Source organism: Bufo gargarizans, unplaced genomic scaffold, assembly GCF_014858855.1.
Source record: "Bufo gargarizans isolate SCDJY-AF-19 unplaced genomic scaffold, ASM1485885v1 original_scaffold_1474_pilon, whole genome shotgun sequence".
Classification (NCBI taxonomy): domain Eukaryota; kingdom Metazoa; phylum Chordata; class Amphibia; order Anura; family Bufonidae; genus Bufo; species Bufo gargarizans.
Genome location: NW_025334375.1, coordinates 9743 through 34506, shown reverse-complemented (window position 1 = coordinate 34506; position 24764 = coordinate 9743). Strand labels below are relative to the sequence as shown.

The following is a 24764-nucleotide window of genomic DNA, read 5'->3' as shown; positions in this document are numbered from 1 at the left end:
CTAGGTTCATTCTGATGTGATACCCACTTGGTCTAAAACAGTGGTCAGTGATAAGTAAAATGGCACGAGGTTATTACATCTCTAACTTTTCGAGAAATTTAAAAAAATGTCTTCACCGGCCGGCTATGAGTTCCATAGATGTTCAGTTATGATGGAAGGCATGTGAGGTCGAGAGTATTTGTTACAAAATATCCATGTTAAGCATTTTACAGACTTGTGACATCACTGAATAATTGTCTACAAGAAATCCCATCCCGATCTACTTACCACGTCTTTTTACAAAGATAAAAATTGAATGGACGATGGGCTCTAGTTTTGTGCTTGTTGAGACGCACCCCCACTAGTTCCTACATTAAGAGAGCAGACAATTTATAGGCACTAATAAATATTCCGTTAAAGATGACCCTTGGTAACATATTGGGTGGACTGATGAAGGATATGAGGCGTCGAGGTGTTGACTACATGCTACATACGTAAGTTGATCAGCCATGTCTTACAGCCATAATGCTCTGTCCAGCAGTCAGTATACATGTTCTCTTTGTTGACCACCTCTTTCCTAGAAACTTTCCAAACACTTCTCTTTTGATGGACCTATAGATGAACCCAAGAATGTTAGCATAGATAAGCCCTTAGAAAACTCCCTCAATGCCCCTATGTTTTGTATCCAGTTTCGTCTGCTTCGTGTGATCACTCACGACATAGACAAGAATGAGTAATGGGCGTGAGGTTGACCGATGTGACATAAAATCAGAGGTCTTCTTGGCCCACAAGGCCACTGTAGTGTGGTATCCTGGGACTGCTTCAGTCTGTAACGATTATCTACAAATCACATCATGTAAATCAAACAGTCACTTCTGTTTTGCTAGCTGTGCGGTACTGTTGGTGGTGTCCAGGAATATAATGCAGTTGTTCGACTGTGTTATGCCTCCGTGAAGCAAAGGCTTGGCGTTTGGCAGCAGTTTGGTTCACACCCAACGTGTTATATAAGTTATTTGAGGCACTGGGATGAGAGTGCATCTTTGTCATCCGGTAACGATCCAATACAGGCGTGGAAACAAAGACATCCGTTTGGGAAATGGCTCTTGACAGAGATTTCTCTTGAAAGTCAGACCTTTTGAGGGTCATGGCCTTGTCTGGTGACAGAAGAGGATCTTGAGAGTGTAGCCGTTCGGCAGATAGAAGCTGCTCATCTGACAGGATTCGATCATATGGCATTCCATAACCTTCTTCTCCCGGCATGTTCTTTTCTGGAGACAGGACTCGGTCTTGAGACATGGCACGTACAGGTCTTCTTGGTCTCTCTCTATAGTTCAACTGATCCTGGGTCATTTTTATGACATTGAGGGGAAGCGTCCCCCGGGCAGCCAGGTCTGGAAGATGGCGTCTTCTCGTATAATATTCGTCGGCTTCTTTGTCAGCTGTAACAAAAAAAAAAAGAGATATTTAGACACTGCAATTGTTTTGCGTTCTGTGATTTTAGTTCCTCAAAACCTTGGTGTGAAAAACTGCGAGTCGTTGAGATGTATTTTCAGGCAGTAATGCAGACGACAACTGCAAGAATTGACCTAAACACTGACACTTTACATAAAACATTAACGACAATATAAAAATATGTTAACAACCAAAAGGCATGTAAGCGTCACCATTGTGAGAGTGCTCTTGTATATTACGGTTGGATGGTTGGGATGATCATCAGGGGTGGCATAGTGTGTTTTCAGGATAGTTATATTGTGAGTGCTCTGTTTATTGAATGTAGGGCTAGTGTTGGCACAACCCAGGTAAATCGCAAGTCCTGGTGATCCCTAGTAAACTAGATAAAAATGCTCTGGCTAAAGGTGTTTTGGATAGGGTGCTGAATAAGACCCTACCAGCCAAGGTGCCACAGCCAACTCTGATACTGTCCATTGTCTATCAACAGTAAAGAAGCACTCCCACAAAACTTTTTATTCTCTTTAGTGAAGGTAATCTTCTTACCAGTGACTGTATTTGTGAGTTATAACCTCCCTTTTGATCCTCAGCTGTGCTATATGACCAACGCTCTGATCTCCAAATGAAACAGGACAGGAAGTCAGTTACTTCTCTATTCATTCCTATGAGACTGACATTGAGGCGCCCATAGGAATACACAGAGAAACTGACTTCCTGTCCACATATAAGAGGCTGTGTTAGGCCAAATGCACACGGCCGTGTTCCACGGCCGTGAATGGTCCGTGGTATCCCGGCCTGGCATCCTGCTGAGAGCAGAAGCACACGACGTGTACTACAGTAATACACTCGTATGATCTATACGAGTGTATTACTGTAGTGTAGCGGCGGCATGAAGCGCATGGCGTCATAGCAACCAATGACGCCGTGCGCTTGTCACTACCAGGGCTTTGAGACGTTCTCACAGCTCTGTTTCTCCACCCCTGTGATGATGTCACTACTAGAGCTTGGAGGAGTTCCGTCTGCCCCTTTTCTTCGCCCCTGTGATGAGGTCTTTACTTTCTGTTTCCTTCCTCCCAGCTGTCTCTCCTGTGTTTGATTTCGCTGCCTTTAAATCACCCCTACTCCTTTGTAGAGGTGCGGAATATACTTTTCATTTGAGCTGTATCTCTCGCTTGAGTATCTTCACCTGTGTGATATCTTTTCACTGGATCTGTGTTCTGCTGAAGCAAGTACTTCGAATATTGTCTGCTGACTTTGGATCTGTTTTCACTGCAGCCACAGCTCCTTCAGTTAAGTGTTCAGACATTGTGTGTTTCTGTTTCTTTGCTGACTGGATCCGAGGCGACCCCGGTTCCGTCCATATACTGAGCAGGGCACCGGTGGCCGTGCCCCTTCCACTATTGTAGGGGTTTCAGTGGTCATCAGCCTTAGGTACGCGGGCATGTCTCGATCCACCATATGGATCTGGACATGTGCATAGCAGCTTAGGGAGAGCTTTTAGGGTCTGACAGGGGTCACCCTTTATCCTCCCTAGTTTGGGTCCGGTCAGTTGCTATTCACTGTGTGTTGCTCACTTACAGCCGTGACAGCGCTCCTGCTCTCAGCAGGAATCCAGGCCGGGATACCACGGACCGTTCACGGCATTCGGCCTTATTTGGAGGGTCAGAGTGTTGGTCGCATGACACAGCTGGGAAGTGATAACTTACAAATACAGTCACTGGTAATAAAATCACCTTCACTACAGTTTAAATCATGTACCTAACAGGTCAGAGAATACATTTTTTTGTGAGAGTGCTACTTTTTACTGTGACCATTTATAACTGCTCAATGGTACAAAAATATGGTGAAAATACAGATCTATCTATCTATCTATCTATCTATCTCTCTATCTAATTCAATTTAAATTCAAATCAGCATTATTGGCAGGACTAAATAAATATTGGCATTGCCAAAGCAAGTGATAAATAATTGGGTAGGGGTGGGGGATGAGGATAGGGACACCTCCAGGGTGGGTATATAGGAGTCCATGGTATATCAGGCTCCTCTCAGTCTATGGCAGGCAGTAATATATTGTACTGCTATGGCCGCTCTGTTCTCCTCTTCCCCCAGCAGTATGGAGAGTCTCTCTTCCTCCTCCATGGAGGTGAAGTCTGGGCAGAGATCAGACAGTCTCCTGAAGTGAGTGTCCCTCACTGCTGAGTATTTGGGGCACCGCAGCAGAGAATAAGCCTCATCCTCCACGGCCTCCTGGTGGCACTTCTGGCACAGTCTGCTGTCCTTAGGCATGTACCTCTATCGCTGCTGCCCAGAATAAATAAGCAGGCCGTGGGTGCTCAGTCTGTAGAGGCTCAGGATCTGTCAGTCTCTGGGGTTGGGGAGTTTCTCCAGATATGGGGCAGTTTGTACTCCTTTTGTAGGCTCTGGTATACTGTCAGCTTCTATGATGCTCTTATGTGGTTCCTCCAGACGCAGATATACTCCTCTTAGTCCTTGTGTATCGTTCTCTGGATTTCCCCCTTTGTCAGGCTGTATTGGTTGGTGGCTTGGTCAGGGTGGGTTTAGCTGACTTGTTCCTGGGTGCCTAGTTTTTGGGGGGCTTCTTAGTGCAACAACGCTTTGTGGTGGTAGGAGCTGGGTTTGATGCTATGTAGATGGTCTCTGAATGACTGCGTCCTCTTCTGGACATCAAGGTATGGTGAGAATCTGCCCAGCTCTGCTCGACAGGCGCTGTTAGAGGTCTTCGGATGGACCTGGAGAAGGTGTTTGCAGAATTATAGGTGGAATATTTCTGTTGGCCCAGAGTCCCACTTTGGGTAAGTATCCGGACCTCAGACCTTCCTGCCATACAGGAGGATGGGGGAGATGATGCTATCAAAGATTTTAAGCCAGATGGGCACTGTAGCTTTGAGATGGTGCAGGCGCCTTCTCACGTCAAGTTTAAAGCTCCCTGACTGGCTAATTTCAAAGTGGACAGTTGTTTAGCAGTAAGGGAGGATGCCAGGCTGGTTTCTGATTTTTTTTTCTAGACACTATGATATTGGTTTTCTTTGGATTGATGGGCAATGCCCATGTGGCGCTGAATTTCTCCAGAATTTCCAGGTTATCTTGGAGACTTTTCTTGGTTGGTGATAGTAACAGAAGGAAGGTCTGGAGGGTGAGACCTGGTCCTGAGAAGGACTCCGAAGCCACCGCCAGCTCATTGATGTAGATGTTGGAGAGGGTTGGACTGAGACTGCAGAACTGTCTGACTCCTCGGCTCTGGAAATAAGCTGTTCTCCTCCCATTTACCATCTATCTTTCCATCTCATATCTATCCATCTATCTATCTATCTATCTATCTATCTATCTATCTATCTATCTTTCTATCATCCATCTAATATCTATCTATCTATCTATTATCTATCTATCTATCTATCTTTCTATCATCCATCTAATATCTATCTATCTATTATCTATCTATCTATCTATCTATCTATCTATCTATCTATCTAAGCTATGTCGTAATACTTCTTATGATAGAAGTCCTGTATCTTCATCTTGAGGCTGGTGTATGATATATAACCCGCACCAAGGCTCTTTCACACTTCCATGCTTCTGCAGGGAGCTCCAGAGACGCAGGATCCGTTCTTCTTTCTGTAATCTCAACCACAGAGAAGAAACAATTGTTTTGGATGAAGTTGAGGAAGGAAAGACATTATTTTTAGAGTGTTCTACCCGCAGCACCTGAGAGGTTACACTCCGGGGTCCTCCTGCCAACATCCTCCCACACTGCCGAAAGGTTGAGAATTGTCTGCGCTGCCTTTCAGATTCAAAGACATCAAGCTGTTGTTTACTGAATTTAGTAATATTTTCCAGCTTGATGATTCCGTATCCCACAAAGAAGCCAGCAGAATAAAGTCAAATTATCCCCGATTTAATCAGAGGAAATATCCATTTGTTTCTGTTTCCTGTATTACAGTATGCTAATTTGGGGCAATGACATCATCAGATTGGCACAGGAGTTTGGCTGTTATACGAGAATGCAGAGGTAGCAAACTTTAATTGGAGTAAAATGGTGTCCAGAATATAAAATCTAACCAGCTTAATCCTTCAGCACTCCAGCGCCCCCAATCTGTATACAATCATACACGTATGCAGCCAATCACTAGCCTCAGAGGTCTAGTGCCGTACATACCAACAAAACCGCTCAGGCCAGTGATTGGCTGCACGAAAGGATTAGAGGGAGACGCTCACCGATCCCAAGGCTCCAGTCCCAATATATATGATGGCGCACAGGAAGCTGGAATATCGCAATCCATCTGAAGTGCGAACAGAAGAAGTAACGGCGGCGCCTCTGGCCCGGGCAAAGAAGAAACGAATACAGCAGAAAACAGCCTGCATATACCACTGCAAGCCATATGTGTACATGGAGGGAAATACAGGAGGCTGCGGAACTGCGGAGAACCACAGAACGGCATACTGCATTTATATTAACACAGCATTCACTGCCGATCATACGTTTTATATCTATTCCTACTATCTATCTATCTATCTATCTATCTATCTATCTATCTATCCATCTAATATCTATTATCTATCTATCTATCTATCTCATATCTATCTATCATCTATCTATCTATCTATCTATCTAATATCTATTATCTATCTATCTCATATCTATCTATCTATCATCTATCTATCTCATATCTATCTATCTCATATCTATCTATCTATCTAATGTCCATTGAAAGGAGACGTGCCGCCAGAAATGTTATCAGCAGATAGTAGCAGATCTCCCTTTTTTCTAATCTCTTTTTATTTTATGATTCTCATTGCAGATGTATTTCTTCTATTTCCTGAACATGACTATGAGGGCAGCCATCTTGAACATGATTATGAGGGCAGCCATCTTGAACATAATTATGAGGGCGGCCATCTTGAACATGATTATGAGGGCGGCCATCTTGCCTGAGCTCAGCATTTAGAAAGCATTAAGAAAATTGCTCTCCAGCGGCCATATGGGCTAGAGGCTCAATAGACAGGAGGGGACCTGATTGACTTCTATGGGAGAGGTCATTGTACAGGAAGGGGATAGATGAGCTTTGACAATCACCTGTTGTGAATGGTGGATCCTGTCTTATCTATACACAGAGGTAATGTCATTACAGCCAGGATTAGAATGACGGATGAGCAGATAGCTGCAGGGAAGGGATCTGTACAGACCAAGAAGTGGCGCCCATTCTTAGGCTTAGTGTTCAGTGCAAAAACTGCAGGATTTTATGGTTTTTGTTTAAATATAGATATTGACATGGAAAATTTAAAATAATATAATCAACAATGCTTTAAAGGGAATCTGTCACCTCCAGCAATCCCTAGTAAGTACGGTAATGCTGCCTCTGACTGCGGATCAGTAGTCCTTATGTCAGTGCGCACCGCCATCCCCTCACTATGTGCCTGCAAACAGCCATGAAATGCATTGACCCCAGGAGAAGTCCTCTCTCTCCATGGCCAGTTTGTGGCCGCAGAGCACAGAAATAGGAGGGGATCTGCAGATGTCCTATACATGTATTACTGTAGGGCCAGAGGTGACAGGTTCCCTTTAAACATAAAAACGTGATTGTACCAATAGGTCATTTACCGAAGACACATTCACGTTAGCTCTCTCTCATCCAGCTATCTATCTGTAGGTTTGTCTCAGCTTCTAAGAAGGTCAATGAGGGATCACAGAATGTATAAAGGCCTCTTTACACTGCTTGATGGGAAGGATCGTTCCTTCCTGACAATCGCCTGCTCGTCAGTGGATGAGACACATTAACATGCAGCGATCTCCTCCACAGTATAGGGAGCAGTGATCGCTAATGCCGTTGCTTGTCTCCATACAGAAGGGTTCTTTCCTGACAATCTCCTGCTCGTCAGTGGATGAGAAACATTAACATGCACCAATGATCTATTACCCGATGAACGAGCATTTTGCTTGTTCATTGTGTAATCAGCGGCACCTTTAAGAGGGCCGCCTATCGCTAATGAGCATTTGTACGAACGCTGTACGAACACTCTAGTATTGGGCAGTGTAAAGGGGCTTTATTGCCCAAGGGCCTGGTAAGTATAGTGGTACGTTGGACCCTATGGAATATGTTGTGGGATACAGTGAAACAGTCTTCTCCTTAGAGCAGGAAGTGGCCATGACAGCAAGCAGAGATCTGGAAAACGTGATATATATTAGCGGGTTTAGAGGTGTGAATGTGTAAATTGCCCCTTACTATGAAGCGTCTCCTGATATTGGACAAAGGGTCTTTCTTGGTGCCACCTCTGCCCACACTGTGCATGGGACGGGCACTTTAATTGAAAGCCTGTTGTACTAACCTCCGACATCCCTGGATGTGCCACCACGTGATTTATTGTCTCGCCTATGCGAGATAAAAGTTAATAAATATTCACCGCTCCCGAGTCTCCGGGAGCGCTTTATAATTTCCTCTTTGTCTTTCCGAGAAAAATATTACTTTACTGTATATGCAAAATAAATTAGCCGGTGTATTTGAGATATCCTTCCCGGGTAAGTCAGATGATTGCGGCGGAGTCGTCAAGTCTGTTCATTCATACATATACAGAGGAAGCCTTCAGCCCTGGCGCTGACACTGATGAATTCTGTCCTGTTCTCTCCGCTCATCGGGTGCGTCACCGCAAAGTGAGCAATTTGGTTTTTTGGCTAAACAGTTTGCGCGGTAAATGATATTAGATGGAGGGTGCGCTGTAAAATCTCTCAAGTGACTGTGAAAGGCAATTAATCTCGCTAAACGTCCTAAAAAAATTCATCAAATCCAGAAATGCATTATACCGATCAAGAAGTATTATTTTACATCGTTCCAGCAGAAGTAGAATTTGACCTCCCCCATCCCCACTGCCCTCAGGCAAATCTTCTCAAGGATTCATGTTTTACAAATGTATGCCACGATGTTTCCGAGGTCCTCGTGAGTTGCTTGTCCATTCCCCCTCTGTTGTCATCTGTGCCTGTTTTACCAAAACAAAAATGGGCAAGGATGACAGAGGAAGGGGGGAAGGTGGATCCGTCTGCATTATTGTTCTGGGCGAAGATTTGGCTTTCATCTGCGACCTTCGGTTGTAGAAAAAAGAGGCGTAGATGAGATCTAGCGTGAGGTCAGGAGAAAAAGGTGAGAAGAAATGGTGGTGGAGCACCAGCTTGAGTGTTTCTCCATAAGTCATCATTCTGTTGTCTCCGTCCATTATCTTATTCTTTTCTGTTGCGATCTGTTTCAGTTTTTTAAAAACAGGCATAGATAAAAGGAGAAACAGAGCTAGAGAGAAACAGCTACTTTGGGCTTCCAGCTTCCAGCAAATAGTCTTGGTGGTCTTCATTTATGAAAGGTAGGGTTTTTCGAGAAAGTTGGGTCAAAAGCAATGGAGCATTTCTAAGATCAGGTACGGTTTGACGGATGCTATTAGTTGGTGTACTTCAGTTCTTCATGCAACAGTGAAGTTACTAATTTCTTAGGCAGGCGTTGGGGTGGGGTGGTTGGAGTTTGGGTTAGTCTAAACCATCATCCGAATATACAGCACCAGAAGTTTGGCATTGAGATGAAAGAGAGTTTTATAAATTTCACCTAGAGTTTACATACATAAAGCAGAAACACAGAAAGGCAATGCACATGAAATGCGTTAGCAGCACATTGACCGGTCATCAATGCTGTGACCACCTGCCCAAGGCAATGAACATGAAATTAAATGAACGACACCTACTTAATCTCTTCAGAGAGGAATATTTACTTGGATTGGTCTTGACAGCCGACTCGTAGGATGGGGGGAGGTGGGAGAGGTTCTGAAAGGATCGGGAGAAGGAAAGGTCATACGGTTCCGTCGCAGAGGTCAGGATGTTGTTCACACGTGGTTTTTCTGTTAGAAACAAAATAGATATGTAAAATAAGACAGAGCATGAGCCAGTCTACTACAAACATACAAAGCTATACATCTTCCTGTATATAGTGATATGGAGCATGCTGGTATAACCTGGGCATCTCCTGTATATAATTATATATGTACAGCTGGTATAAGTTATACATCTTCTTGTATATAGTGATATGGACCATGCTGGTATAACCTGGGTATCTCCTGTATACAATTATATATGTACAGCTGGTATAACCTGGGTATCTCCTGTATATAATTATATATGTACAGCTGGTATAAGTTATACATCTTCTTGTATATAGTGATATGGACCATGCTGGTATAACCTGGGTATCTCCTGTATATAATTATATATGTACAGCTGGTATAAGTTATACATCTTCTTGTATATAGTGATATGGACCATGCTGGTATAACCTGGGCATCTCCTGTATATAATTATATATGTACAGCTGGTATAAGTTATACATCTCCTTGTATATAGTGATATGGAGCATGCTGGTATAACCTGGGCATCTCCTGTATATAATTATATATGTGCAGCTGGTATAAGTTATACATCTCCTTGTATATAGTAATATGGACCATGCTGGTATAACCTGGGTATCTCCTGTATATAATTATATATGTACAGCTGGTATAAGTTATACATCTCCTTGTATATAGTGATATGGAGCATGCTGGTATAACCTGGGTATCTCCTGTATATAATTATATATGTACAGCTGGTATAAGTTATACATCTCCTTGTATATAGTGATATGGACCATGCTGGTATAACCTGGGTATCTCCTGTATATAATTATATATGTACAGCTGGTATAAGTTATACATCTCCTTGTATATAGTGATATGGAGCATGCTGGTATAACCTGGGTATCTCCTGTATATAATTATATATGTACAGCTGGTATAAGTTATACATCTTCTTGTATATAGTGATATAGAGCATGCTGGTATAACCTGGGCAACTCCTGTATATAATTATATATGTACAGCTGGTATAACCTGGGCATCTCCTGTATATAATTATATATGTACAGCTGGTATAACCTGGGCATCTCCTGTATATAATTATATATGTACAGCTGGTATAACCTGGGCATCTCCTGTATATAATTATATATGTACAGCTGGTATAACCTGGGCATCTCCTGTATATAATTATATATGTACAGCTGGTATAAGTTATACCTCTTCTTGTATATAGTGATATGGAGCATGCTGGTATAACCTGGGCATCTCCTGTATATAATTATATATGTACAGCTGGTATAAGTTATACATCTTCTTGTATATAGTGATACGGACCATGCTGGTATAACCTGGGTATCTCCTGTATATAATTATATATGTACAGCTGGTATAAGTTATACATCTCCTTGTATATAGTGATATGGAGCATGCTGGTATAACCTGGGCATCTCCTGTATATAATTATATATGTACAGCTGGTATAACCTGGGCATCTCCTGTATATAATTATATATGTACAGCTGGTATAACCTGGGCATCTCCTGTATATAATTATATATGTACAGCTGGTATAACCTGGGCATCTCCTGTATATAATTATATATGTACAGCTGGTATAAGTTATACCTCTTCTTGTATATAGTGATATGGAGCATGCTGGTATAACCTGGGCATCTCCTGTATATAATTATATATGTACAGCTGGTATAAGTTATACCTCTTCTTGTATATAGTGATATGGAGCATGCGGGTATAACCTGGGCATCTCCTGTATATAATTATATATGTACAGCTGGTATAAGTTATACATCTTCCTGTATATAGTGATATGGAGCATGCTGGTATAACCTGGGCATCTCCTGTATATAATTATATATGTACAGCTGGTATAAGTTATACATCTTCTTGTATATAGTGATACGGACCATGCTGGTATAACCTGGGTATCTCCTGTATATAATTATATATGTACAGCTGGTATAAGTTATACATCTTCTTGTATATAGTGATATGGACCATGCTGGTATAACCTGGGTATCTCCTGTATATAATTATATATGTACAGCTGGTATAAGTTATACATCTTCTTGTATATAGTGATATGGACCATGCTGGTATAACCTGGGCATCTCCTGTATATAATTATATATGTACAGCTGGTATAAGTTATACATCTTCTTGTATATAGTGATATGGACCATGCTGGTATAACCTGGGCATCTCCTGTATATAATTATATATGTACAGCTGGTATAACCTGGGTATCTCCTGTATATAATTATATATGTACAGCTGGTATAAGTTATACATCTTCTTGTATATAGTGATATGGAGCATGCTGGTATAACCTGGGCATCTCCTGTATATAATTATATATGTACAGCTGGTATAAGGTATACATCTTGTATATAGTGATATGGACCATGCTGGTATAACCTGGGCATCTCCTGTATATAATTATATATGTACAGCTGGTATAAGTTATACATCTTCTTGTATATAGTGATATGGAGCATGCTGGTATAACCTGGGTATCTCCTGTATATAATTATATATGTACAGCTGGTATAAGTTATACATCTTCTTGTATATAGTGATATGGAGCATGCTGGTATAACCTGGGTATCTCCTGTATATAATTATATATGTACAGCTGGTATAAGTTATACATCTTCTTGTATATAGTGATATGGAGCATGCTGGTATAACCTGGGTATCTCCTGTATATAATTATATATGTACAGCTGGTATAACCTGGGTATCTCCTGTATATAATTATATATGTACAGCTGGTATAACCTGGGCATCTCCTGTATATAATTATATATGTACAGCTGGTATAACCTGGGTATCTCCTGTATATAATTATATATGTACAGCTGGTATAAGATATACATCTTCTTGTATATAGTGATATGGAGCATGCTGGTATAACCTGGGTATCTCCTGTATATAATTATATATGTACAGCTGGTATAAGTTATACATCTTCTTGTATATAGTGATATGGAGCATGCTGGTATAACCTGGGTATCTCCTGTATATAATTATATATGTACAGCTGGTATAAGATATACATCTTCTTGTATATAGTGATATGGAGCATGCTGGTATAACCTGGGTATCTCCTGTATATAATTATATATGTACAGCTGGTATAACCTGGGTATCTCCTGTATATAGTAATATAGACCATGCTGGTATAACCTGGGTATCTCCTGTATATAATTATATATGTACAGCTGGTATAAGTTATACATCTTCTTGTATATAGTGATATGGACCAGGCTGGTATAACCTGGGTATCTCCTGTATATAATTATATATGTACAGCTGGTATAACCTGGGCATCTCCTGTATATAATTATATATGTACAGCTGGTATAACATGGGCATCTCCTGTATATAATTATATATGTACAGCTGGTATAAGTTATACATCTTCTTGTATACAGTGATATGGAGCATGCTGGTATAACCTGGGTATCTCCTGTATATAATTATATATGTACAGCTGGTATAACCTGGGTATCTCCTGTATATAATTATATATGTACAGCTGGTATAACCTGGGCATCTCCTGTATATAATTATATATGTACAGCTGGTATAACCTGGGTATCTCCTGTATATAATTATATATGTACAGCTGGTATAAGATATACATCTTCTTGTATATAGTGATATGGAGCATGCTGGTATAACCTGGGTATCTCCTGTATATAATTATATATGTACAGCTGGTATAAGTTATACATCTTCTTGTATATAGTGATATGGAGCATGCTGGTATAACCTGGGTATCTCCTGTATATAATTATATATGTACAGCTGGTATAAGATATACATCTTCTTGTATATAGTGATATGGAGCATGCTGGTATAACCTGGGTATCTCCTGTATATAATTATATATGTACAGCTGGTATAACCTGGGTATCTCCTGTATATAGTAATATAGACCATGCTGGTATAACCTGGGTATCTCCTGTATATAATTATATATGTACAGCTGGTATAAGTTATACATCTTCTTGTATATAGTGATATGGACCAGGCTGGTATAACCTGGGTATCTCCTGTATATAATTATATATGTACAGCTGGTATAACCTGGGCATCTCCTGTATATAATTATATATGTACAGCTGGTATAACATGGGCATCTCCTGTATATAATTATATATGTACAGCTGGTATAAGTTATACATCTTCTTGTATACAGTGATATGGAGCATGCTGGTATAACCTGGGTATCTCCTGTATATAATTATATATGTACAGCTGGTATAAGCTTTTATCCATTAGAACATTTTAGTATATCACTTCCTGTGGCCTTGAAAAAAGGATATTGTATAAAATACGACCACTACCACGTACATCACAGTGAATGTCAGTTTGTACATAAATATAGTTTAGGAAAAAAGGCATCTGCTATTTTGCCAGCAGTCACACATCTGAACACTTTGGAAGCTTTAAGCTTCATTTACATATGTTTCAAGAACAACCTCCACAGTGGGAGATGTATGTTCTGCTCCGATCTCTGCAGAGCTGAGGTCACTGTCAATCAGCAGCGCTCTCTTTAATTGTCTGAACTACGAATAGACGTCTCAGGGAGTTCTAGGGACCGAGCCAGAATCAGAATTCTCCCATGCGAAACTTTGCTCCAGTATCAAAAGAAAGCGACTTATGTAATTTGCAGTAAACTCCACTGAGTTTCGATTTAAAGAGAACCTGTCACCATAAAATGCAATGCAATATGCAGGCACCATGTTATAAAGCAGGAGAAGCCTGGAGTGTGCGAAAAGATTCAGTATAACTTGCAATTTATATATTTACCATATTTTACAGACTATAAGACACACCTAGGATTTGGAGGAGGAAAATCCTCATCAGACCCCCAAATCAGATTACATTCTTCATCAGACTTCAGATTATATCCCAACAGCAGACCCTCAAGCTCCATCAGACCTAAGATGAGATCCTCATTAGACCCCCAAGCTCCATCAGCCTCAGATCAGACACTCAGACCCTCAAGCTCCATCAGCCTCTGATCAGACCCTTATCAGCCTCAGATCAGACCACATCAGCCTCAGATCAGACCACATTAGCCTCAGATCAGACCCCCATCAGCCTCAGATCAGACAACATTAGCCTCAGATCAGACCACATCAGCCTCAGATCAGACCACATTAGCCTCAGATCAGACCCCCATCAGCCTCAGATCAGACCCCCATCAGCCTCAGATCAGACCTCCATCAGCCTCAGATCAGACCACATTAGCCTCAGATCAGACCTCCATCAGCCTCAGATCAGACCTCCATCAGCCTCAGATCAGACCACATTAGCCTCAGATCAGACCTCCATCAGCCTCAGATCAGACCTCCATCAGCCTCAGATCAGACCCCCATCAGCCTCAGATCAGACCCCCATCAGCCTCAGATCAGACCCCCATCAGCCTCAGATCAGACCACATTAGCCTCAGATCAGACGCCCATCAGCCTCAGATCAGACCTCCATCAGCCTCAGATCAGACCCCCATCAGCCTCAGATCAGACCACATCAGCCTCAGATCAGACCACATCAGCCTCAGAGCAGACAAAAAAATATATATATACATAAACCTTGCTTGCTTAGGACGGTGCTACCAGTCGCTCACCGCTCCCTGGTGATCTTCTGGCCCACACTACACTGTGACCAGACATTGCTCAGCATCAGGTCATAGTGTGAGCCACACTGCACAACGTCCTGACACTGCACGCCATCAGGACACAGTGCAGACCAAAGTTGGAAGAAGACCAGGTAGGGTGAGTAGAGTCAGCACTGCGCTTCCTTCACCACTCTCGCATCTTCTGCATGCTAATGACCGCTTCCGTAATGGAAGTGGGCATTAACATTCGGACTATAAGATGCACTTCCATTTTCCCCTCACTTTTGGGGGGAAAATATGCGTCTTATAGTCTGAAAAATAAGGTATAGCTCTGCCTTTTTCCACTTCCTGTGAAGAGCTGTCAGAATAGGAGGGAGGCGTTATCAGTGATTGATTATCTATACATGTGTGTACAAGTGTCATAACTGATAACACCTCCTGTACCGATAGCTCTTCACAGGAAGTGGAAAAAGGCTGAGATATAAAGGTATAAATTACAGGTTTTACCCGTACAGCTATATATCGTTCTGCTAAGCTCCCCCTGCTCTATAACATGGTGCTTTCAGACTGCATTTCACTTTGTGGTCACAGGTCTTGTTTAAAGTTTCTAGCTTCATATCTAGAGTTAATAAAACTACCGGTATATATTCCCTGGGAACACTATTAGACATGGTCAACCCAATGCAGGTTCCTGAGATTCTCGTATCGCTTTGCAATTTAGATGCAGTGGATAAATCAGTTTGCTGCCTCAGGCTCTCATTTGGGCAAAGTTTGTCTAGATGGATGGCTTACTTTCTGCCAGGAATTTTTTCAGGAAAATTTCAGTCCCCACATGCTAAGCCACCCCCCTTTTGGATAAGCCACACCCCTTTTGGCTAAGCCATGCATCTTTTTGAGTGAGGCACAAAATGTGTCTACATTTATATTTTTTATAAATTTGGTGCATTGGTAAATTTTAGCTAACATTCTGGCACATTTTAATTAGTAAATCTGCCCAAAGATGAAATTTATGTTGCATATGATGTACTGCGAAGTACTTTAAATGGTGTTCGTGCCAAAATCGTTTATCATCTATTCACTAGATAGATGATAAGTAGAGATTAGAGAAGCGAGCTTCGGATGCTACATCAGAAGCCGCTTCGCAAAAAAATTAGTTAGAATACTGTACAGAGATTCGTCCCCGTGCAGTATTAGGCTCCATTCACACGTCCGCAAGTGTGGTCCGCATCAGTTCCACAATTGTGCGGAACGGGTGCGGACCGATTCATTCTCTATGGGGACAGACACTATGTGCTCTCCGCATCCGCATTTCTGGAGCGCGGCCCCGATCTTCAGGTCCACAGCTCCGCATGAAAATAGAGCATATCCTATTCTTGTCCGCAGCTGCGGAAGGAAAAGGACTTCTCTATTTAGTGCCTTAGTGCCATCCATTTGCAGCCCGGGGTACTGCGGATCCGCAATACAACACTTCAAAACAATTCAAAACTTTCTTGAATAACTTCAGTAATTGATTATTACAGTGAAAAAACACTTCAAATCTTGGAACCGAACTCGGCTTCTGTTCTGAGTGGTACATTAGAACCGAAGTCAAGTTCGGTTCCAAGGTTTTTCACTGTAATAATCAATTACCGAAATTATTCAAAGAAGTCATGCGCGACTTCGTGAATAACAGACTTTGCCTCATCGGAGGCAGTACATTCTAATGCTGTATGGAGAAGTATCTCCATTTTTTAGCAAAGCGACTTCGGATGTATCATCTCTAGTGATAAGTGCTAGATCGGTGAGGGTGCAATTGCAGGAACCCACACCAATCACCAGAATGGAGGACCTAGGTCTCCTATTCTGACCAACTGTAGGACAAAGGCTAGGGAAGTTTATAATGGTGTTGCTGTTTAGCATAATCCCTGCTGCTCCATTCTAGACTAAGATCTGGTCTTGCGACTGCGGGAATTTAGATCTTCCACTGGTGTGATTCAGCTGGGACCTCCAGGATCTACAATTTTTCACCTATCCAGTGAATAGGTGATATATTTTACTGATTGGAATGCCGCTTTAATGAAGCTCCCACCTTGCACTATTTTCTGAGACATCAGAAGTCACCAATAGCGGGTGGTGGTAATATAGAACCTACACTGATTTTGGTTTTGTATATGGTAGGATTATGTAAGATTTAAGGTTCTCTTCTGATATGTCATAGAGACAGATTGGAAGAGATGATGATGGGCATTGTTAATATGGGACCTCCACTGACTTTCTAAGTGGTTATTGCTAAAGTGCCCAATGCCATTATAATTTGGTCAGAGGTCTCCGTGCCTTGGGACATGAATAATTTCCAGTTCTTTGAAGAACAGATGAGTTTAAGAGGACCACATAGTTATGAGGACTTCATCAATCTTGTCATGGATAAAATCCACAGAAATCTAACAGGTTTCATTCTGCACCTACATGCTACCATGACTATCTACTACTGGATGCTACTACCAGTTACATACCATACCTTACAAGGCCAATTTCATCAGAACACTCAGGAACCCCAGCAAGCTTCTGGGAATGTGATCTTTACTAAATGGAGGTCATCAGAATTTGAGCAAGTGTGAATGACCATGAGGCAATCCTGACAAAACAGGGATCTTTCCCAGTTTGCTATATCCATGGATATTCCAGCTTTAAGAGTAGTGATGAGCGGCATAGGCAATATTAAAATTTGCGATATTTTGCAAATTTATGGCCAAATATTCGCCATAAATTTGCAAATTCATGATTGCAAAAATTGGTAATGTATAGTATGTATATTGCACGTACAACTTCATTACCTATAACATATAATAAATAGACAATCACACAAAAGATATATGCCAAAAGCCAGGTATGTGCAAGCCAACAACCCATCCGTGAGACAGGTAGTCAGTATACCTTATAATGACAGTCTTGTGCATTATGAGACATTTCAAGACCAGCTCTCCTCCCCCCGAGATAGATTATAAATATTCCTATCACTTATAAACATTCCATCCCATCATCATCATCATCAGACTTTCTTATCAAGTTCTATCATTCCTAAATGGTCCATCCCATCTGAGGTATTTAAAACCAGCTCTCATCTGACTGAGAGCCAGTAAGCCTCAAAGTTGCTTGATTTTTTTTTTTTGTTGGATGGCTTGGGGGACCTATGCACCTAGATCATTATCATTAGGGTGACAAAAATTGTAAAAAAAAATTGGGATGCCAGCTAACTTTTCTCTCACTGCTTAGGAGGGCTGCATAAAAAAAATTCTGTTTTCTAATTGTCCTAACATTTATATTCAATAACCTTTCTATACTGTTTTGTCATGTAAGCTCATTTACATAAATATGGGCATATGGGAAAGACATTCAAATTAGCAGAATCTGCCTTGTTTTTCAGCTGAAACACTATTTGCATGTCTTCCCATATGCCCATGTTTATGTAAATGAGTTTATATGACAAAACCATATAGAAAGGTTATTGAATATAAATGTTAGGACAATTAGAAAACTGAAATTTTTTTAATGCAGCTCTCCTAAGCAGTGAGAGAAGAGTTAGCTGGCATCCCAAAAAATGGTTTACAATTTTTGTCACCCTAATGATAATGATCTAGGTGCGCAGGTCCCCCAAGCCATCCAACAAAAACCAAGCAACTTTGAGTTTAATGTCTTATTGCACACAAGGCTTCTATTGTAATGTATACTGACTGTACCTATCTCATGGATAGATTGTTGGCTTGCACATACCTGGCTTTTGGTATATAGCCTTTGTGTGATTGTCTGTTATATGTTGTCTATTGTATGTTATAGGTGATGTTTTTTTTCTTAAAATAATATAGCATCTATAAAAAGAAATTATTACTGATATGTAGGAAATTATTACTGATATGTAGGAAAATACTTATAATAAAAATGTATTAATGATAGGCAAAGAAAGTATGGATACTAGATAGCATAGTAAGGATAAAGAGAAGCTACAGTTGCAAGAAAAAGTATGTGAACCCTTTGGAATGATATGGATTTCTGCACAAATTGGTCATAAAATGTGATCTGATCTTCATCTAAGTCACAACAATAGACAATCACAGTCTGCTTAAACTAATAACACACAAATAATTAAATGTTACCATGTATTTATTGAACACACCATGTAAACATTCACAGTGCAGGTGGAAAAAGTATGTGAACCCTTGGATTTAATAACTGGTTGAACCTCCTTTGGCAGCAATAACTTCCACCAAACGTTCCCTGTAGTAGCAGATCAGACGTGCACAACGGTCAGGAGTAATTCTTGACCATTCCTCTTTACAGCTGTTTCAGTTCAGCAATATTCTTGGGATGTCTGGTGTGAATCGCTTTCTTGAGGTCATGCCACAGCATCTCAATCGGGTTGAGGTCAGGACTCTGACTGGGCCACTCCAGAAGGCGTATTTTCTTCTGTTTAAGCCATTCTGTTGTTGATTTACTTCTTTGCTTTGGGTTGTTGTCCTATTGCAACACCCATCTTCTGTTGAGCTTCAGCTGGTGGACAGATGGCCTTAAGTCCTCCTGAAAAAAGGTCTTGATAAACTTGGGAATTCATTTTTCCTTCGATGATAGTAATCCGTCCAGGCCCTGATGCAGCAAAGCAGCCCAAACCATGATGCCCCCACTACCATACCTCACAGTTGGGATGAGGTTTGGATGTTGGTGTGCTGTGCCTCTTTTTCTCCACACATAGTGTTGTGTGTTTCTTCCAAACCACTCAACTTTGGTTCCATCTGTCCACAGAATATTTTGCCAGTACTGCTGTGGAACATCCAGGTGCTCTTGTGCAAACTGTAAACGTGCAGCAATGGGTTTTTTTTTGGACAGCAGTGGCTTCCTCTGTGGTATCCTCCCATGAAATTCATTCTTGTTTACTGTTTTATGTTTCGTAGATTCGCTAACAGGCATGTTAGCATATGCCAGAGACTTCTGTAAGTCTTTAGCTGACACTCTAGGATTCTTCTTCACCTCATTCAGCAGTCTGCGCTGTGCTCTTGCAGTCCTCTTTACAGGACGGCCACTCCTAGGGAGAGTAGCAGCAGTGCGGAACTTTCTCCATTTATAGACAATTTGTCTTACCGTGGACTGATGAACAGCAAGGCTTTTGGAGATACTTTTATAACCCTTTCCAGCTTTATGCAAGTCAACAATTCTTAATCGTAGGTCTTCTGAGAGCTCTTTTGTGTGAGGCATCATTCACATCAGGCAATGCTTCTTGTGAAAAGCAAACCCAGAACTGGTGTGTGTTTTTTATAGGGCAGAGTAGCTGTAAACAACATCTCCAATCTCATCTCATTGATTGGACTCCAGTTGGCTGACACCTCACTCCAATTAGCTCTTGGAGATGTCATTAGTCTAGGGGTTCACATACTTTTCCCACCTGCACTGTGAATGTTTACATGGTGTGTTCAATAAAAACATGGTAAAATTTAATTCTTTGTGTGTTATTAGATTAAGCCGACTGTGATTGTCTATTGTTGTGACTTAGATGAAGATCAGATCACATTTTATGACCAATTTGTGCAGAAATCCATATCATTTCAAAGGGTTCACATACTTTTTCTTAAAACTGTATATACAATAAGTGAAAAAACATCATAGGTTTATCTAGTGATAAAAAAATCTAGAATATTCGTGATTACGAAGATATATGCAAATTCTCACAGTGCTAATATTCGCGATTAGAATATTCGCGCTCAACACTATTTAACAGTTTAATGGTGACTCCATTTGTTGAAAACAAACCTTGAACATTATCTGCACAATGTATTTCTTTCATTGCATGCCGTGGATTTTATGGTGCCAACATTAGTATTTGGTTGGATTTGCTCTGAAGCTAGGTGGAATACCCTAATATTATTACCATACATTCTCAAACACGTACATTAATTACTTACATTTCTAAGAAACAAATACATTAAAACAATATGGAATACAATACAGTACAATACAGAACAGATACAAACAATGAAAAACGACATAAATGATGTGTGAAGGCCCCAGCCATATGAGTTTACAATCTATAATCATAAATATTCTTCAGCACCAGGACTAACTAACCCTGCTTCATCCTTTCCCAAATAGTATCATATGTGATCAGGGCACTATGATATCAACTGGTAATCTTAGGTTGCAAGGGGGCCAATGGGCTCTCAAGTCATAAGGTCATCGATGCAGGTAGAACCTCTGCAACCCTAACTGTTATCTATGGACTAACAGGGTTGAAAGGGAAATTGTAGAAATCCAGTGGTTAGACTGTATTTATATGAGGTCCTGAAACTGGGAAATCGTCTTACCGTTTGTGGGTGTCTGGGAGGAGTTATTGAGCACGAGGTGATTATAATTTTGCTGATGGTCACCTAAAAGAAAATACAATGTACTCTATAAATAAAACATCTTATTTTTGGATGATATGGTTCAAGATGGTTGGATGTTGTGAAGGTCATTATTCCGTATATAATACATCTCTTACTTGTGTACTATTTTTGCTTTGTGCCTGTTTTTGCATGTACTTGTATTGAGAAGATGAGACTTGTTTGAGAAGCCAGTCGTGTTCCTACCTTGAGTGTAGATTTGCCACTTGGTGATTCATGAGGAGTAAGGACCAAAATGAATAAAGAAAGATAAAAGACACCAAGGTGACTACTTAATCCAGAAGGAGTCTTAAATATATAGAAGGTCTATGGCAGTTTTATATCTTCACTGTAACGGGGCGCCAAGGGCGCACTCGGTCTCTCATCAGCCGCAGACCTGCTGCTTATCTTCGGGAGTGAGGATCTGTGTTTGGCCTCATTCCCAGGGTGGCTTTGGTAGCTGGGAGGCTCCCTGCTCCTAGGTCTGCCTTGAGCACCGAGCTGATCACTCAGTGCTCGACTTGTCTGTCTGTCGGTCATGTGACGCTGGCCACGTCACATGACCCTCACTCCCCACTATAAATACAGGTGGCCTGCTGGCTACAGGTTGTCTGTGATTTTCATCCTATAGGCTGTGTACTTTATTGTTATTAAGCTACCTCTGGAATTGAACCTCTATCCGCCTCTTAACACCTCTTCTGCCTGCTCCCTGTACCTTGACGCTACCTCTTGGATTTTGACCTCGGCTTGTTTACAGATTTGTCTTTGCCTCTTCCCTTGTTCTGATGTGACCTCCTGGACTGACCTCGGCTAGTTCACCCGCCTCGCCTTCCTTTTTTGTTCTACCTTTTGTCCGCTTATTGTAACTTCTCAGTGGCTGTCCTCTTCCCTGCTGTCTCTTTCTCTCTGCTTGCACTTAGTAGGTTAGGGACTGTTGCCCAGTTGCGCTCCGTCACCTAGGGTGGGTGGTGCAAGTAGGCAGGGACAGGGGACCGGGTGGCAGCTCAGGGGGTGCACCTCCTCTCTATCTTGATTCCCGTGACTCTACCCATGACAATCACCTGGATCAACTTCACACCACGCAATCTCAAAAAAGAACGAGATCTGGACCATACCAAGAATATCAAAATACACTTTTGTCCCAAAACATACAAATAAATCTATTATTATTCCAACCTCAACATGGTGAACTGTAAAAATCCGTCGATTACTTTACATACACAACTCTGTCCCAATGAGGCCCACAAGATTGAAATAGATAAGTCCAAAGTGTGAGTTTTTATAATCGTGAAGGAGTTTTTTCTTGACGAGGATGAAGAATGCTATTCTGTGTTTTAGTGGAGGCTACTCAAATGGTTGGGAGCTAATGGACCCTAAAAGAGAGGGCATTGTGAGGTTCTCAACATGGAACAGGATTCTATCAGTATAATAGCTTATGGTTTGAGCTGCTGGACCGTCACTGTCTGACTTACATTTCTTCTGCTGGAAAACCCTTTTAACCTAAAAAAGGACCTTTTCCCACATGTAATTACTACAATTTCCCATAATAACAATTCTAGAACATTTGTTCCTCCTGAAAATTTAGGAATTAATTCTAGCTGAGATTAGGAATTTATTGACTCTCGAAAAAATATCAAACTGGCCTCATTTTTTAGTTTGATTTGAATTGGCAGCAGTTGGGGGTAACACATGTAGACAGGATTAGCAAAAACTGTCACTGTAGCCATATAGGTGGTAGGTTGGGCCAATGGAAAAATACAAAGGAATATATCTTTAAAGAGGTCTTATTGGTGGCATATTGCTCGATATGCCACTGACATCAGATAGGTTTGGGTCTCCTGTACCCCACCCCTATCTCCATTAAGGGCCCCCAAAAGGGAAAGAGAGCACACCGCGCAAGCGCAGCCATCCTCCATTCACTTCTACAGGGATTATGAAAATAGCCGAGCACCAGATAGTCCGGAATTCCGATAGCGAGGAATGAAGAGGTCGCCATGCATGCATAGTGCACACTCCACTCAGTTCTTTGGGAATTCCGAAAATAACCAAGCACGCTTGGTCAGCTATGTTCGAAGCTGCCATAGAAGTCAGTAGATAGTATGCACGGTGAACTCTCCTTCACTTTCGGGGGCCCATTCTAGAGATAAGAGCAGGTCCCAGAGGTAAGACCTGCACCTATCTGTGACATTGGTGGCATATTCTATTACAGATATAGTCCTATAGTGAAATAACCAGGCAGAAGTTGTGGCTCCTGTGTATACTATGCCTGTTCTTATTACAGTTGAATATAATGATATCTTATTCATACATTTCTAGGAGGAATAGCAGAGTAACAGCACAAGTGTTCCAAGAAAAGCTCTTAGAATTCTTATTTCATGAAGAATGGAAGAATTTGCTAAAATAGACATGAAAGGTCCTTGATACAAATCCTGCGACACTAATGTCATACAAGTAAGCACCCTATAGTCCAACACACAACTAGTCCACAGTACACATAGTACGTCTCCTATAGCCTGTCAGACCTGGGCGGAGAGTAACTACAAATTGTGTTTTAACATAGCTTGGATCAAGAGGTTGGTCCAAAAACTTTGTGAAATTTTTTAGATTTGCAGAAACCTGCCAATTGTTGGCCCACTATTGGCCGCCAGTACTCCAAAATCCCATTGATGGCAGTTCTCTGACTCTAATCAGCAGGAATGGTTCGTTAAAAGGCAATAATTAAAAATCAAACATAAATATTACCTTCTCTTCCTTGGCAGAGAAGACACAGGAATAAATGTAGATACTAATTGCCATTGTTTGAGTGAATTACAAACTGCAGGCCTATAATTTTATGAGAAATTAGCCGTCGGGAGAAGAATCTTCCCAAGAATGGGAGGGACCGGGGAGTTTTATTGGGGGCTTTTAGATAATCAAGTCATCCATTACCCCGAGAGACACAGGGAGTCTCACCTTATATGTCAACAGGCTTGACAAAGGATTATTGGAATTTTTACATCCCAGGGTAATGAATCATGATCTGTGTACTGTAGAAATGAGCAGTTTGAGCTCGGGAATGCAAATATGACCTTTACGTCAGAGGCAGAGGGTTGCGATACAAGGCGCCGGTCTCGCCATCTCCATTAGCTGATGTAGCTCACAGAATTTCTCACGGATAATAGCTCTAACCTTACAGATGGCAAAGTTTAGAAAAGGCGGTCGTGGACTAGAGTTAAGCTTAGAGTTATGGTTAAAAGGGTTTTCCAAGATCTTTTTACTGATTACCTAGCCTCTGTATCGGCGGGTTCCCGGATGTCCACCGATCTGTATCTGATTGGGGGGGTTCCGACATCTGGGACCCCTGCCAATCAGCTGTTTGAGAAGGTACCTGTGCTTGCAGAAGTTCTGCGGCCTTCTTTTTGCTTACCAAGCACAGTGCCGTCCAT

The 24764-nt window shown here is 41.4% G+C and overlaps 1 protein-coding gene across 1 annotated transcript; it reads right to left on the bottom strand.

The window, feature by feature from the left end:
• Positions 1-840: 840 nt before the first annotated feature.
• LOC122923330 (protein shisa-6-like) lies at positions 841-24764 on the bottom strand. The gene is made up of 4 exons (XM_044274115.1): positions 24707-24764; positions 21283-21345; positions 9190-9315; positions 841-1418 (listed from the first exon to the last, which is right to left on the bottom strand). The coding sequence occupies exons 1-4, from the start codon at positions 24762-24764 to the stop codon at positions 841-843; spliced, it is 825 nt and encodes a 274-aa protein (XP_044130050.1).

Excerpts from the sequence above, each read along its gene's own strand:
- LOC122923330 (XM_044274115.1), bottom strand. The coding sequence starts at position 24,764 with ATGGACGGCACTGTGCTTGGTAAGCAAAAAGAAGGCCGCAGAACTTCT. Across the intron at positions 21,346-24,706 it reads CAGAACTTCTGCAAGCACAG|GTGACCATCAGCAAAATTAT; the intron begins GTACCTTCTCAA and ends ATTTTCTTTTAG. Across the intron at positions 9,316-21,282 it reads CTCCCAGACACCCACAAACG|AAAAACCACGTGTGAACAAC; the intron begins GTAAGACGATTT and ends TGTTTCTAACAG.